The sequence below is a fragment of the Bos grunniens genome, chromosome 10 (assembly GCF_055505025.1).
Source record: "Bos grunniens cultivar Pamir isolate PY7600 chromosome 10, Bosgru_T2T1.0, whole genome shotgun sequence".
Lineage (NCBI taxonomy): Eukaryota > Metazoa > Chordata > Mammalia > Artiodactyla > Bovidae > Bos > Bos grunniens.
Window position 1 is genome coordinate 15,930,836 of NC_141174.1, and position 16,666 is coordinate 15,947,501.

Below are 16,666 nucleotides of genomic sequence, written 5' to 3' on the forward strand. Positions count from 1 at the left end.
CAAGCTAGGGTGGGAAGAGGTGTGAAGAGTTCCAGTTGAGTAAACCCTCTGCAGATCAGGGATTCACCAAGCACCCCAGCGTCATCAGCATCACAGTTTCCAAGCACACTGTACCTTGACCACCTGGTAGGGATCCTGCCTCCTTGAGCCCATTGGCACATCCTTCTGGTTGCTCTGCGGCCCTGTGTAACCAACGGCTGAAGCAACAGAGCCTCTGAGGCCAGGCCGACCCAAAGTGTGGTAGAAGCCACCAATCAGTGAGCATCACAGCTGTCACCGTAGCGGCGGCAGAGGACGTCCCAGGAACACGTCTGGGAAGACAGACTTCTGGGGACAGAAGCGCAGGGTACCTTGTTGACCAGCGCCACCGGGAATTAATAGCGGGTGGAGTAGCTTGGCAGCTGAGACGAACTGAGTGAGAAGAGCTGAGGCGGAATATCTAGCAAAAATAAATGACCTTGTTGATGAGAGAGAATGGAAAAGCAATCAAAGGGCTAAAGAATGATAGAAGGAGACTCAGGGGCTCTTACTAACCCTTAGAGCGAGTGCAGACTCAATTCCTGACCTCTAGTGACTACCTTTCTACCTTCATACCCCTTTGGGATGAGATGAAACGGAAGTACTTGTGCACACGACTCCCTCTCCAGTCCTCAGTCCTGGCTTTGGAGGCATCACAGCAGGGCTGTCAAATGTCAGTGTGCAAAATATTTATCTGGGGAGCTTACTTAAATTAATGCAGATTCCCTGGGCCCCAATCCCAGCTTCTACTTTGCCAGTGGCCTGGGAATCTGTATTTTTAAACTTTTTATTTTGTTCTGGGGTGTAGCCAATTGACAATGTCGGGATGGGTTTCAGGTGAACAGCAAAGGGACTTAGCCATACATATGCATGTATCCATTCTCCCCCAGGGCTTCCCCAGGTTGAGATGGTAAAAAATCTGCCTGTAATGTGGGAGACCTGGATTCGATCCCTGGTTGGGGAAGATCCCCTGGAGAAGGGAACAGCTACCCACTCCAGTACTCTGGGCTGGAGAATTCCATGGACAGAGGAGCCTGGTGGGCTACAGTTCATGGGGTCACAAAGAGCTGGACACGAGTGAACAACTAAGCACTAAGCACATTCTCCCCCAGAAGCCCCCTCCCACCCAGGCCAGCACTTAACATTGAGCAGAGTTCCCTGTGCTATGCAGTAAGCCCTTGTTGTTTACTCATTTTAAATACAGCAATGTGCACACGTCCATCCCCAACTCTGTGAATCTGTATTTTAATCACCCTCCTAGCATATTTCACAATTGTCCTATATGACTCTCACCCTGATCCTGTGTGGTAGCTATGGCACAGAGAATCATCTATGTTCCCCAGATTCAATTCTCTCCTTCACCTTAGTCACATGCAAAGGTTAGTTAATAGAAGGCTTTGGAACTCCACTTCTGGCCATGAGAGAGTAACTGGTACCAGACTTGCCTTCCTGTTATAAACAATCAGAAAACTAGAAAAAAAAATACGAGAAACAGCTGCTTTCACACAGTGGAAAGAGGTAACACAGAACTGGGACCCCTGAGGGCAGGAAATGAATGGAGTGGGCCCTTCAGTCACCCTAGCTTCCGCTTAAAGGTGCTTCCCAGGCACTGGTACAGGGTAGGGAACCCCGAGTCAGGCACAGGCAGTCTGGAGGGTTGAGGAGACACAGGTCAAAGTTTAGGTGGCTGGGATTTGAGAAACAACCTAAGTGTCCACTGATAGATGAATGGATACAGAAGACATGGTGTGTATATATATGTGTGTGTGTGTATACAGACACACACACACACACACACACACACATACAAGGCTTCCCAGGTGGCGCTAGTGGTAAAGAACCCGCCTGCCAATGCAGGAGACTTAAGAGACACAGGGTTTGATCCCTGGGTCAGGAAGATCCCCTGGAGGAGGAAATGGCAACCCACTCCAGTATTCTTGCCTGGAGAATCCCATGGACAGAGAAGCTGGGTGGGCTACAGTCAAAGGGTCGCAGAGTCAGACATGACTGAAGCATCTTAGTGCACAGCACACACATACATATATATATATATATATATGTATGCATATATATAAGCATGTGCGTGTGTGTGTGTGTATATATATATATATATATGCACATGCTCACGCTGTGTGCTAAGTCGCTTACGTGTATATATATACATATGTAGGGCTTCCCAGGCGGTGCTAGTGGTAAAGAACCTGTCTGCCAATGCAGGAGATGCAGGAGACCCAGCTCCAATCCCTGGGTTGGGAAGATCCCCTGGAGAAGGAAATGGCAACCCACTCCAGGATTCTTGCCTGGAAAATCCCATGGACAGAGGAGCTTGGTGGACTATAGTCCATGGAGTTGCAAAGAGTCGGGCACGCCTGAAGGGACTCAGCACAGAATACATATACACACAAACATGTGTATGTGTATATATACATGCACAGTGGAGCGTTGCTCAGCCATGAGAAAATGAAATCTTGCTGCTTGTGACAACAGGGATGGACCTGGAGGGTATTAGGCTTAAGTGAAATCAACCAGACAGAGGACGACAAACACCATATGACCTCACGTATGTGTGGAATCTAAACCACAAAACAAACACAATACAGGAACAGACTTCAACACACAGAGGACAAGCAGGTGGCCGCCAGAGCAGGGGGTGGGGTGAACTCGGGCAACAGCAGGAAGAGGCACAAACTTCCGGGGATAACGTACATAAACCGCTGGGAAGTTACATCCAGCATGAGGAGTATGGTCAATAAAATTGTAGTAACTTGCGTGGGGACAGATTTATCATGAGCTCATTAATGGGCAAACGTCAAATCAATACGTGGCACACCTGGCACTAGCATAACACGGCCCATCAACCACGCTTCACTTAAACCCAAAGAAACAACGGCCACAATGATCTGAATCTGATGAAAACCACAAATCCACAGACTCAAGACGTTCAAGTAGGATAAACACAAAGTAACCCACAACAAGGCACATCGTGACCAAATTGCTGAGAATAACAGATAAGGGAAAATAAGTCTTAAAAGCAGGACAAAAAGACAGTGCATACAGGGGAGCAGAGATAAGGAGGACCACTGGCTTCTCGGCAGACAAGCAAGCCAACGGACGACGAACCAAGTACCTCAAAGACTAAAAGGGAAAACCGAGGCGTCAGCCCAGAATCCTTTATCTGGTGAAAAGTAAAGACATTTTTCAGACGAACAAGACTGAGAGAATTTCTTGCCAGAGGACCCGCTCTACAAAAAAATAAAACATTACATGAAGCGCTTCAGGCACAAGGAAAATGATACTAGATGGAAATTGAGTTCTACACAAAGGAACAGACTGAGGAAATGGTAAATATGTGAGTTAAAAAAGAGGCTTTGATCATTCAGGTCCTAAAGATAACCTCCCCTCTAGTAGGTTTCCTGCAAAAGGTACACACAAACTTTATCTCTTTTCGAGTTCTGAACACGGGCTTCAGCTGTGACACGGCTGCTAGCCGCTGAAGCACTGTTTCTCCCTTATTTACAGCATCAGCCTTTAACCAACTATGTGCCATGCACTAGAGATGCAAAGATAAACAAGACAAGGTGTCCACTATCAAGGAGCTTAGAGCCTGGTGGGAAGAACAACTGAGCCAATAAAGCGTTAAAGCATGACAGTCACTCAGCCCTGTGACCACAGGCAACTTCATCGCTCTGTACTTTAGTTTCCTCAAATATAAAAGTGGGATAATAACAGTACTACCTCGTAGGGCTGCTGTGAAAATGAAATGCTTCAGCATCTATAAATTGGGAGAACTGTGCCTGAGACTAATAATAAAGAACCAATAAGTACCAGCTATTATTGCTGTGGGGGGTGGTCGTTACAATGGAGGTTTGCCCAGGAGGTTGTGGGCACAGGGAGAAACAACACCTGAGTCAGAGACGGCGGGTGGGATGGCAAGAGAAGACAGTTCAGAGGAAGTGATGCTTCTGGCCAAGTGCTGAAGGACAAGGAGGATTAATGGATAAGGAAGTGGGGAGGAACCCCAGGCAGGGGCAGCAGCACTCGGCCAGGCACAGAGACGCAACCCACAGGCCAGGACGAGGCCACAGGGATGTGTCCAGTAAGGCCTGCAGCAAGTGGCACCTTGGCTGTAGCCCAGGAGATGCTCTGGGACGTCTCTGGAAGCCCTTCTGACTTCCTCCACGGGCATCTTACCTCCTCCGTCATCTGATCTATCCAGGCTCTGCTGTCTGAGGCGGTGGCTGTCACCAAAAAAAAAGGAAAAGAAAGGAGGAAGTGAGTTTGAAACACAGGAAGGAACAACCTATTATATTTTGATGGCTTCCATTGCTTTTCCTAGGTGAAAATGTCTCTGGACCCACCTTCCTCCACCAGCTTGGTCAGGCCTGCTTCGTCAGTTTGGTCTGCTGTGCAAGGCGCACAAGCTGTACCATCCCACCAGCAGCATCACACGGACTGCGAAAGGATGCTCCTCCCGCCTACCTGCACACTCCGTCTTGACCCAGAAACCTGCCTTCTTTCTCTTTGATATGTCTGGGGAGGAGGCTAGGATTAGAAGGCTGGTGTTCCTTCTGCCCATCTTCATCAATAAAGCAGAACCTAAGGGTCAGTCCTGTTGACACCTGAACGTACAATCTAAGACCCAGGGCGTGGGAGACAGGACATGGCCATCCATGCCAGAGTCCAGCCCTTCAGCTGCAGAAGCAGCATTCGCTGAGCCCCTGACTATCACTCTGATCTCCAGCCCGAGCCCAGCCCGCTCCCTGCTGTCTATGTTCGGATGCTGCGTTCAACAAAGGCTGAGCTGATGAGGACCACACAGACCGCATGGTGGACTAGGGTCACACAGGATGCCGTGAGAATACTTGAAACATACTCCTGTATTTCTTCAGAAGCCCTCCTTTGTGACCTGAAAGAGAGAGAGACAAAGTTCATGAGAAACTGCTAGTCTCTGCACTGGGTGGGACACTGGAGGGGTGTTTCAAAAGTGGGGTAAAATGAGAATAACTCAAGTGATCTATCTGTCTGGATTCCTCTTTATAGACCAAGGCCCACAACCAATGAGAGAGTGACGGTGATGCCTTCTTACGCCCTTTTCTCAGCATGTCGCCACATTAAGCTGTTGAGCTCGAGTGCTTAAATTGAAGGAGAAGCTCAAAACTCAAAAGCGGTGTGGATGATACCGTGCCTTCTTTTTCTTTCAACAATTAACTGATCAGTTTACAGGAGCATGCTCTTAGGACGGAGGCCGTGGGTCTCGTTTGGAGCTGTTGTGCTAACACACGTAGTTCCCCGTGAGCAGAAGGGGATGAACCAGCCGTGCAGTTCAGGCCTGACTTCTTGCCTCCCCCACGGGAAGGACCGCAAGGCCCTGTGAGTGATGGTGGCCTGTTCACACGCTTATGTGAGGCCTGGGTTCTCCAACCTGAACGTGTGTACAGACCATCTGGGAAGCTTGTCAGACATGCAGATCGCTGGGCCCAGCAGTGAGAGATTTCTGGATCGGCTGTCTAGGGGAGGGGGAATACATCTTAACTTTAACAGTCGTCACCCTTTAGCCAATCTTACTTAGAAGACTTAAGACCAGAGTTTCTCAGAGGCTCAGTAGTGACCTGCTTGGATTAGAATTCCTGGGAATTTGAGCGTGCATTACACCGAGATTACTTTTCTGTATGTGTGACAATCTCTGTGATAAGAGAGTATTTGTTCTCTTTATGAAATCTTTTAAGTCAGAAATCAATCACCATGATCCATGCGGGCACAGGGTGATGGCGATGCCTTAATGGCTGGGAGGCAGGATGCCTGAGAAGTTCCTCCCCAGGAAAAGTGACCTCAGGACCAACCGGCACTTTCTGCAAAAATGCAAATAATTCTCCCCGAGAGGGGAAAGGTAAAGTAAACCCTGGGACCACTGCCTCTGACTGTCGTGGTGAAGTTGAATGCCATAAACATGCTGTCCGAAGGAGCCGGTCCTGTCACCAGCAGCAGGAAGGCTTGTATGGAAACCGGGATCAGAGGAGAGGAACAGGCTTCAGGAAGGTGGTCGCCCAGGCCTGCACCTTCCCGCTCTACAGAAGGGGCAGTGCCATCTCTGGTTACCCTCAGGAGTCTTAACAGAATCGTTCTTTCTGAAGCCCTGTGCCAGGGGAAGCAGCAGCAGTGACTCGGTCGGAAGGAAACCATAATGATAAGGCTACTCTTCGGGGGAAGGCTGATTAATTGCCATTTATTCACTCATCATCTGAATCGGTGTAATTGCTGCTGAACCCACGTCCAGCTCCACCCCACTCTCAGGGTAGCCCAGTATCTTCCTGCATCTCGTTGCATCCCGCAGGGAAGGAGTTGGAACTAGAGACCACGGCCCCCAGGGATGGAGGGCGGGGATGTCCTCAGGTGGCATTCTGTCTGTCTGTCTGTCTCTCCATCTCTCCTGCCAGAAACAGCAGGTTCTGGGCGAGCCTTCTGCTCGGGAGATGGAAAGCCTAGTGGGAACCTGTGTGGGGCCCCAGAGAAATGGCGTGAAACCCTGCCTGTAGAACAGTGGGCCACTGTCAGGCCATACCAAGCTTCAGGTAAGTTTGGGCTGCGCCACACCACTGATTATTTTGGTTTGGTTTCATTTTGTTCTGTTTTAACATGAATTTGGTGTCCAAATTGGTTTATTTTGTACAAAAAAAAAAAAATCTGGATTTCTGAATTTTTCAAATATGAACACTGGCAACACTGCACTTACATTCCCTTAAGGAAAACTTGGGGAAGCTGGGCTGTGCCCAGCGCCCTCCCCACTGCAAGCCTGAGCTCTGCCCTCCTAGAACTGGGGGTCCCTACTAGCTGAGGCTGGGAAAGATCGAAGGCAGGAGGAGAAGGGGACAACAGAGGATGAGATGGTTGGATGACATCACCAACTCAACAGACATGAGTTTGTGATGGACAGGGAGGCCTGGAGTGCTGTGCAGTCCATGGGGTCGCAAAGAGTTGGACACGAATGAGCGACTGAACTGAACTGAACTAGCTCTTTATCACTGAGCCTGTGGTGCCGGCTTGAGGAAGCAAGTGAAGCATTTCCCGTAGCTGTGCAGCTACCAAAAGTGAGAAAGCAAAAGGCAGTGGGAAGCATGCTTCAGGAGAGCAGGCAGAGGGTACATTTCTTCACAGAACCGTGATTATGCAAGTAACTTCTGTTCCTCGGTGATATAAGTCAAGCGGCTATTCTGAAACGATCCCCACTTCACAGAGTTACTATACCTGACCAGTCAGTCCCCAAAGGCACCTCAGGCCATGCAGTGACGTGAAGTCTAGCACAAGGATTTTCAAACCACAGGTCGTGACCCATTAGTGAGCCATGAAACCCATTTAGAGGATCACCAGCAGCCTTTCTTTTTTAATCTTTCTTTTTTTTTCAATAGCAAAGAATAGTGAAGAGGGTATATTGCAAATCGTAAAGATAAATATTATGTAAGTTTTTTTTTTAGGTTTATATACGGATATACCCAGTCATGATGGAGAGTGCATTTTTAAAATTGCTGGAGACAGGTTAAAAAAAAAAAACACGTGGTGTTCTATCACCGCCCAGCAGGTAACCCAAGAAGGAAGGACGTGGGGCTGCAGTCCCGTCTCTCCCAGGCTGTGTGGGTGGGTGGAGGCTGACAGAGGGGACAGCGGGTTCTGGGTCATCTCGTCCTCGCAGACACATTTCCGGGGACGCGGTGTGAGCCGGGCCAAGCCTGAGGCAGGAGGACTGCAGAGTGGCGGCCAGCTCCGCCCCGGGCTCCCCCAGAAGTGCTGTGAGAGGGTTTGGGAGCCTGGCAGTTATCATACTGGGGAGCCCACTGTATAGAGACACAGCACGCTTTGGGATTTTCAGAGACTCTCGTGCATATCAGCAGTCATTCTGGAAAGGAGGCAGCCGCAGGCTCCGGGAGCATCGTGTCACACACAGACTGGGACCGTGGGTGCCGCGCTGTGCACTTCTGTCCACGCCACAGAGCTGGTCGGTGGTGAGGCTGAAACGAGACTCCCCGTCGCCCACCTTGCACCCCCGATTCCAAATGCGCTGCCCTGAGCCCTTGCAAAAGCAGGTACCCGCTGATTCTTAGCTGTCCCCTGGGCTCCCTGAACACTGCTTGGATTTACTGGGCTCGCATGTTTTCCATACTTACAGGAGACAACAGACAGCTCATTGAAAGCTGGACAGAATCCTTTACACGAGGAGTTCTTAACCAGTGGACCACAAGAGAATCACCCCTGGGAAGCTTTTGCGGTGTCCACCCCAGGCCCCACAAGCGAGTAATTTCTAGAAAAGGAACCTAGTCATGGATGTGAGAATCACCACTTGAAACCTTATGTCAGAGAGCAGGCTGAACTCACTAGTTGCTAAGCAGCAGGAGGTAAGCCTTTTTGCCTTGTCCTTCCGAGTTGCCTACTTTCTCCCCTGTGTGTTAGTCGCTCAGTCGTGTCCAGCTCTTTGCGACCCCATGGGCTGTAGCCCACCACATTGCTCTGTCCATGGAATTCTCCAGGCAAGAATCCTGGAGTGGGTAGCCATTCCCTTCTCCAGGAGATCTTCCCAACCCAGGGATCGAACCTGGGTCTCCTGCATTGCAGGCAGATTTTTACCACCTGAGCCACCACGGAAGCCCTTTCTCCTAACACAAGTGACAGGCTGAGGGGAGGAAGGAAACGGCCTTATGGACTGAAGGCTCCATTCCCGAGTGACCCTGAACTGGTGTTCCAGAGACTCAGCTGGGATTCCCCAGTGTTCGTAAAAGCTCAGCAGGCGCCCTCCGCCCCGGGAGGCCCAGAAGCAATTCAGGTCCGATTAGAGATGCTTGTTCAATATTCAAAATGTAAAACACAGAGGTTGCTGAACCAGCACTTTGAAAAGTTAATTAAATGCCAGGTTTCTTTTTAAGAGCTACTCCATCACTTGCTGATTGCTTTGGCCATTTTGCAGAATGAAGCTTTAACTCCAGACAATGAGAGTACATGTTCTCCCTCACCTCTCACCTTGGGGAGACAGGGTGACGGGAGTAAGGGCACCCTGGTCTCCTGCTTTGCATCGAGGGATGGCTGGACCTGGTTGGTAACTTGCCAAGAAGGGAAACCATGGCCCTCTCTGTGGGGAGCTTTTCAAGTCACTAAGATCGCTCAGCTTCATGAGAAGCTGTCTGTACTTTAAACACTGAGTTCCCAGGTGGAGACTTCAAGGTTAGGGGCATGGTCTGGTTTCCCCTATTTTATTTTTATTTTGTTTATTTTTAAATTATTTTTATTTGTTTTTATCTTTTGGCTGTGCCACACAGCATGTGGGATCTTAGTTCCCTGAGTAGGGATCGAACCTGTGTCCACTGCATTGGAAGACAGGAGTCTTAACCACTGGACCGACAGAAAAGTCCCTTGGTTTTTCCTTACTTTTCTTTAAAGCCCAGTCCTTCAGCTCCACATTCAATCAGTCCCCTCCTGGTGTTCATCCCCACTTCTCTACCATCCACACACTGGGTGTTTCCTCCTCAGCTCCACACATTCACCCTCAATTCTCAGGGAAAAGACCCTTCCCAGGCCCTCGCCCACACAGACCTGTAAAGCTGATGACTGATGACAGCAACAGTTACCATTTATAGAGCCTGCTGGGTGCTGCTGCTGCTGCTGCGAAGTCACTTCAGTTGTGTCCGACTCTGTGTGACCCCACAGACGGCAGCCCACCAGGCTCCGCCGTCCCTGGGTGCTAGGCACTCTTATTCATATATCCCTGTTATATAACACTATGTAAGCATTACATATTACCTTGTTTATTTATCACATTATCTTCTTTCACGTGCTCCCTTTTATAGATGAGGAACCTGGAGCTCAGAGAAGTAAAGTTAATCTGACTAAAGTCACCCAGCTAGAAAGTGATCGGGCCAGAATACAAATTCCAGTTCTTAACCCCTACGTGATACAGGCACGCAGGCAGCTCTGCTGACCAGGGGAAGGGCTCATTCTACATTCTGCTTGAAATTCAATTCATATTTTCCACGATGAGATGAGGATATAGACTGTAAGACTTCTGACTTAGAGGAGCACGACAGCTTTGTACCAGGGGGTAGTTAATGTTGGCTTAATTGTTCTGCGTCACTGTTAGTGAATTTTTATTTACAACCTCACAGCTCGTGTAATGGCAGAGAGGAGACCTCATCTAGCCAGGTCACCCTTCGCTCCATGTCCTTGCCTTCCCAAACTTCCTCTGCTCAGATGCAGTTCCTTTCTTTTGACATTTAGAGACCACGCTGACATGCACTGGGCATGATTTTGGTCAGCGGAGGACAAGCTTGCCGGCTTCCAGCACATCTCCCCTGCAGCAACACAGAACCACAGCCTGATCCCGGATGCTCGGTTTCACCCTGGGGCTCAGCGGCAGAAAAGGACCTCAGTGTGAAAACCCTCCCGGCCTGTGCGGCCCATCTCCTCTGCCTGCCCTCCTGCGTCAGGCAGAAGGCCTCAGCTGCTGCCTACACGGGTCACGTGCTGAAGGGTGAAAGGCGGCTCTAATGTAGACATCATCTCAGTTAAAATGTTGCTCTCGAGTTTAATGGAATACCGCAGAGATCTAAATGGAGATAAAGCACCACGGCTCAGAGAACAGCCAGGATGCTATCTTTATGCGGCATGACAATGTTCAGTGGTTAATTAGACACCGTTAACCTATTTTAGCAGGGGACATAACTGGGATAAATGGGGGGAAGTGTCCTTGAAGTCTCTTAATATCCACAGCACATATTGGACCCTAGACTCACCTCCTTGCTGCAAGACAGCACAGGCTTAAAATAGATCAAAGTGCTGGACATGGAAGCGCCCAGTGGAAGACACTCTACCAGCCCACCCTGCCTGGGCCACGGTCTCTAAACGGCGAGGGATGTGAAGGGTTTGGACAAGTGGTTACTAGTACAACTTGTGGCCCATGAGAGAAGCGCTAAAGCCACTGTAAGGGGCTTACAGGGCTCCCATGATAAAAAGAAGAGACTCTGCAGCCAGGGACCAAATTCATAAATACTTAGCAAGGGCAAGAGCGGGAGTGAGAGACCAGCTGAAGTGAAGCTAAAGCTACCTTATATTTTCAAAACATATCACTCCTCTGGAGGAAAAGCAGGCAAAATACCACTTTCTTGCGAGGTTTTCAACTCTCATAATTCTTAAATGTCCAATAAAAATCTCACAAGCCTCGCTGAGGTCAGTTTTACCAAGATGTGAGAGAGGGGAGGTCATTTGTCCCAGGTCATATAACACATCACCAGGACATCCAACATCGAGGCTCTACTTTATAAATTGTATGACCCAGCAAATGAGCCTTCACAGCAAAAATCCGAATCTGAGCAGACGAGAAATCTCCCATTGTAATCTCGGCTACCAGGTCCATTCAGCATCAGGCAGGGGACCACTAAACTGGGGTCCCGCTGCTCCAAGTGTCCCCATACCTACAATACTGATTAACAACCAGATAGTTCTCATGAACTGAAGTTTTCTTTGGCTAAAAGATTTCTTTTTATTGAAAATCTCTCCTGAAAGTTGAAACCCCCTCTTTCCCCCTGGGTTCCTAATTCTTGTCATTCATGCATTTAGTGTCTAGAATATTTTTCTAGGTATTGTTCGTTTTCCTTTCTTTTTAAAAACAAACGAGAACTCCCCAGCACCCAAATTCTGGCACTTTGTAGTTTTAGATCACCTTAGAGTACAGTTAGCGCTTACTGGCATTATCAGCAAATAAGGTGTCTAGTAGAAAGACGAAAGAACAATCTCCAAATCCTGTCTGTAGACTCCCAAGCCATACCAAGTGGAAGGGATAGGGAATTACAAGGCAATTCCTGGGTGAAGTTTGCCCCCTGCTGGTCAGATTCAAAACAACATCTTTGTTCCAATTCAAACTCAAGAGAAGCATTTATTTATCAGGAGGGAAAAAAAAGATTGAAATATACAGAAACAGTCTTAGTAGCTAAAAATAATTATTGGAACATATAATATGTATGTATATGCCTTATATGAATAAAGTAAAAAGTTGAAGAGTTCACACCTCTAGAACTTAGGTACCTTGAATGAACACTATTTTGTTTAGAACAAATGGTGGGTGTTGGGATTTGTGGATCTTTTGCTCAGGATTTTACAATTTGGCTTCAGAAAAAGAACATTATAGAGATGGCAGTAATGCCTCCAGAAGTCTCACCCACCGCAGTGCCTGAAAGACTGTGGCTACCATCCCACCTGCGCATCTTATAGGTGAGGAAATAAAGAGACCAGGAGATGCAAAACGACTTCATTACAGACCCAAGGCGAGCTGGACACACAGCTGGAACTAGAAACCAATATTCCCTCATCTACTGCTGCTTCTATTACGGCCCAGATTTAACAGAACAAGTGTGTTGATCACTCAATTATATCTGACTCTTGTGACCTCATGGACTGTAGCCTGCCAGGGTCCTCTGTCCATGGGATTCTCCAGGCAAGAATACTGGAGTGCACAGCCATTCCCTTCTCCAGGGGATCTTCCCAACCCAGGGATTGAACCTGGGTCTCCCGCACTGCAGGCAGATTCTTTACCATCTGAGCCACCAGGGAAGCCCAGAAGAACAAGTGAGGTCAGAGCAAAACATCATGGCAGCACTAAAGACAGAACTAATCTTTCTGGTTGGGTGACGCTGGAGAGACTCCCTAGAAAACGTGCTTGAGACTGGCAGGAAAGTCACAGGAGGAGAAAAACCTGAATAAAGGCAGGGGCCACAAAAGGGCCAGGTGTACTCAGAAAAGAGCAGGGGAGCTGGTGCGACTGAAATACAAAGGGTGGTGGCTGAGAATGAGAAGGGCGGAGGAACTGGCTGGACGTGCTGACAGACTGGAACAAGATGCTCTTCCATGTAGGTATCAACCCCAGAAACACAGACGCTGATACCGCTCAGGGATGGAACGGGGTGGGGGGGCGCAGGCTACACATTTTCGCTGGGCTCCTTTTTTCCCCTTCAAGTTACTAAGACGATTGAGAGGGGGTACAATGAACAGTAGGCCACCTACCACATATCTGGCAACACAAAAGCAGCACGAAGGGTTAAGTGGACGACACTCGGTCATCCTTCCTGCTGGAGAAGGATGGGGAGGAAAAATCTCCGGGAAGAAGTGCTGCCGAAAAATCCGCCACGCTCAGATGCCACCCTCACGCAGTTTGCTGTAAGTGGACTTCCTGCAACTACTTTATACGTTGACTCCTTACTTTTAATTTACTTAAAAGAAAACTTTACATTCTCAATGGAAATTCTGCATTACCAACCATAGAGAAAGTAGTTACAAAAAAAAAAATACAGCTTAAACAAAACACAAAATTTATTATAGCTACATATTGCTATTTGCCAAAGTCTGAGCTTATGGCATATTCCTCCTTTGTTAAAAAGGTAGATTAGCAAGGTTAGAAAGGTATTAAGGAAATACTAGGTGCAAACTGCGACTTTCCCATTGATACAATTGGAGGGGGCTGAAAGCCGATGGGAAAGACAGTAACTTTAAGACTTAGGGCTGGTCTCTGGGAAATGTAGCCACAAGGACGAAAAGTGAAATGACACAGGACGTGGTAACCAAAGTAAGTGGAAATCACGGCTCCACAAGTCAGTTTTTGCTGTTGTTCAGTTGCTCAGTCATGTCCGACTCTTTGTGACCCCATGGACTGCAGCATGCCAGGCCTCCCTGTCCTTCACCATCTCCCCGAGCTTGCCCAAACTCATGTCCATTGTGTCAGTGATGCCATACAACCATCTTGTCCTCTGTCATCCCTTCTCCTGCCTTCTATCTTTTCCAGCATCAGGGTCTTTCCCAGTGAGTCGGCTCTTTGCATCAGTTGGCCAAAGTACTGGAGTTTCAGCTTCAGGATCAGTCCTTCCAATGAATCTTCAGGGTTGATTTCCTTTAGAATTGACTGGTTTGATCTCACTGCAGTCCAAGGGACTCTCAAGAGTCTTTTCCAGCACCACAGTTGAAAAAGCATCAATTCTTTGGTGCTCAGCCTTCTTTATGGTCCAATTCTCACATCCATACATGACTACTGGAAAAACCATAGCTTTGATTATATGGACCTTGATTGGCAAAGTCAGGGGGCAAACTTTCATCAGTGCTTCTAAAAACCTTTATTTCAGTCCATTTTTTAAAAAACTAGAGATGATTTACACTGAATGATCAGGGTCTTTTACTTCTCCTAGAATTTTCTTCTCCATAATAAAGAAACCGGTGGAGACTTCCTTCTGGTCACTCACTAGTTGTTCTCTCTGCCTTTCCGTCGCATCCTGTGGTCCCCCACAGGCCCGCAATCACACTGGGACTCACCCAAGTGAGAAGCTACCCACAGGGAAGGTGATGCAGTGGTACCTGCCGCTAGAGGTGGCCCCCTCCACTGCCGACGTGCGAGGCCCTCCCGGGGCCTGGCAGGGTACTGTGTGGGGCAGCCTTCTGGAAGGCTCCGGATCCAACCCAGTGACTCCCTGGTACAGAACCGAGGACACTCTGGCACTTCTCAATATGGCCTCTTGTGTGATGACCGCTGTGAAACCAGGAGAAAGAGGCCTAGCCCCCAGTAACCAGCGGTGGTGAGGGAAGACGGGACAAAAAGTAAAACCACCAGCAGACCCACCAGACCAGAAAAGAACCGAGCTTATACAAAAGGGGTTCTATTTCATGTGCATAAATTATACCTACGTCTGCCCGGGCTGTGGCTTCGACAACGAAAACGGCTTTCAGTTACTTCTCAATAAAGGACTAAAAAGAGAAGGGAAAAGGCAGGTATGATGTTCACAGATGCATTTTATTTTTGAGAGACTGAATCCATCAAAGGGAGAACAAGGAGATCATGTATGCCAGGAGAATTCTAACCAATGGCAGGCGCCCCCGTCGCTCCCTGCTGGCTTTCAGCCGGCTCACTCTGCAAAGCAGTGCATCCCCCTTTAGCAGACGGGCTGGCTCAGGGGACACAACTTCTTTTCCTTGAAAGTTTTTTTTTGTTTTGTTTTGTTCAGTAAGATTGCTTCATATGATCAACATCTCATTTCTGCGAGGGTCCCGGAGGACCGCAGTAAAGACGGGTTTTATTCTCACAGATGCGCTGTTGCACAAATAGCGTAGTGCACGGCCTTTTCATGAACTTGAGATGAATGCCTGCCGCTCTCCAGGTTTGAGGATGGCATGGCTGCAGAACGAGAGGCACATTCTATTACACTAATTAGCGGGACGACCTTGGGCAGCGGGGCAAGGTGACATCTGCCGGCTTTTCTAAGTCTTAAGATTCCACCCCTGAGCCACTTAACCGCCCCAGGCCTCATTTCCTCCACCTCCAAACCGAAGGGGCCACCTCGTGACCTCTCGGGTCCTTCCTCAGCTCTGTGAATGACGCTGACCCTGCCTCTATTGGCCCCCACCGCCCACCCCCCGAGTCTGTTCCCATGAAAACTATTTCCTACTCTGACAACCTCCCAAGCCGCCCCTTTCCCGCACCTGGTCTGTGTGCTCAGTCGCTAAGTCATGCCCGACTCTTTGCGACCCCATAGACTGTAGCCCACCAGGCTCCTCTGTCCACGGGATTCTCCAGGTAAGAACACTGGAGTGGGTTGCCATGCCCTTCTCCAGGGGAATCTTCCTGATCCCCACAGCTGTTTAATCCAGCCCTAAAATTTCAATCACTGTCATGTGCTGGTTTGGAGATTCCCAAAGTCAATGCGTGGGGAAAACAAAACCAAAGAGGAAAGTGGGGAGGGAGCAGAAGGGCAGGGAAAGAGGACAGGAACAGCGGGGAAAGGAATTGGGGGACCCTTCTCCCTTATGCAGTCATTCCTAGAGACAACAAAGTTCACACAGACTCTCTTCCTACTGAAGACCTGAAGACATTTTCCTCCTTGGTCCCCCCTTCCCTTTCCCTGTGTGCTCAGTCGCTTCAGCCGTGTCTGACTCTTTGCAACCCTAGGGACCGTACCCCACCCGGCTCCTCTGTCTGTGGGATGCCCCCAGGCAAGAATACTGGAGTGGGTGGCCATGCCCTCCTCCAGGGGATCTTCCCAGCCCAGGGACTGAACTCGCATCTCCTGCGTCTCCGGCATTGCCGGTGTGTTCTTTACCCACTGAGCCCACCCGGGAAGCCCTCTTTCCTTGAAGAAGTGAAGTTGCTCAGTCATGTCCGCCTCTTTGTGACCCCATGGACTGTAGCCCACCAGGCTCCTCTGTCCATGGAATTTTCCAGGCAAGAGTACTGGAGTGGGTTGTCGTTTCCTTCTCCAGGGGATCTTCCTGACCCAGGGATCAAACCCAGGTCTCCCGCATTGTAGGCAGATTCTTTCCCATCTGAGCCTCCAGGGAAGCCTCTTTTCTTAGGTGTTGTCAAAACCTGCCACACTCTCCCAGCTTCACCGGGAGCCTGTACCTCCCCTTCCCACTCCTCTGCTAACCGCCTCGGTGGCTCACTTCCTCCTGATTATGACTCCTTTCTGCTTTCTTTCCCTCTAAGCAGCTGGAGAGAAGGACCTGCTGACCCTCTGGACCTCCCAACAGGGCACCTCAGAAGTCAACCCTCTGCTCTCCCGCTCCCAGAGGGCTGGAGGCCCCGGGGCTCAGAGGGCTCAAAGCCGAGCATCACCATTCACTGGCTGTGTGCTCTTGGGCA

The 16,666-nt window shown here is 49.1% G+C and overlaps 1 protein-coding gene across 7 annotated transcripts in view; it reads right to left on the reverse strand.

Annotated features, from left to right (window-relative positions):
* The window catches only part of IFT43 (intraflagellar transport 43), a 107,459-nt gene that overhangs the window by 23,675 nt on the left and 67,118 nt on the right, over nt 1-16,666 (reverse strand). For 6 of the 7 annotated variants that reach the window (XM_086319587.1, XM_086319586.1, XM_086319589.1 and 3 more), the window contains 2 exons: nt 4,892-4,924; nt 4,210-4,256 (listed from right to left, as the gene is read on the reverse strand). In XM_086319587.1, coding sequence (XP_086175713.1) covers nt 4,210-4,256; nt 4,892-4,924 — 80 coding nt within the window. Of the gene's footprint in view, nt 1-4,209; nt 4,257-4,376; nt 4,925-16,666 lie in introns of all 7 variants that reach the window. The other variant, XR_015133964.1, reaches the window with a different exon arrangement.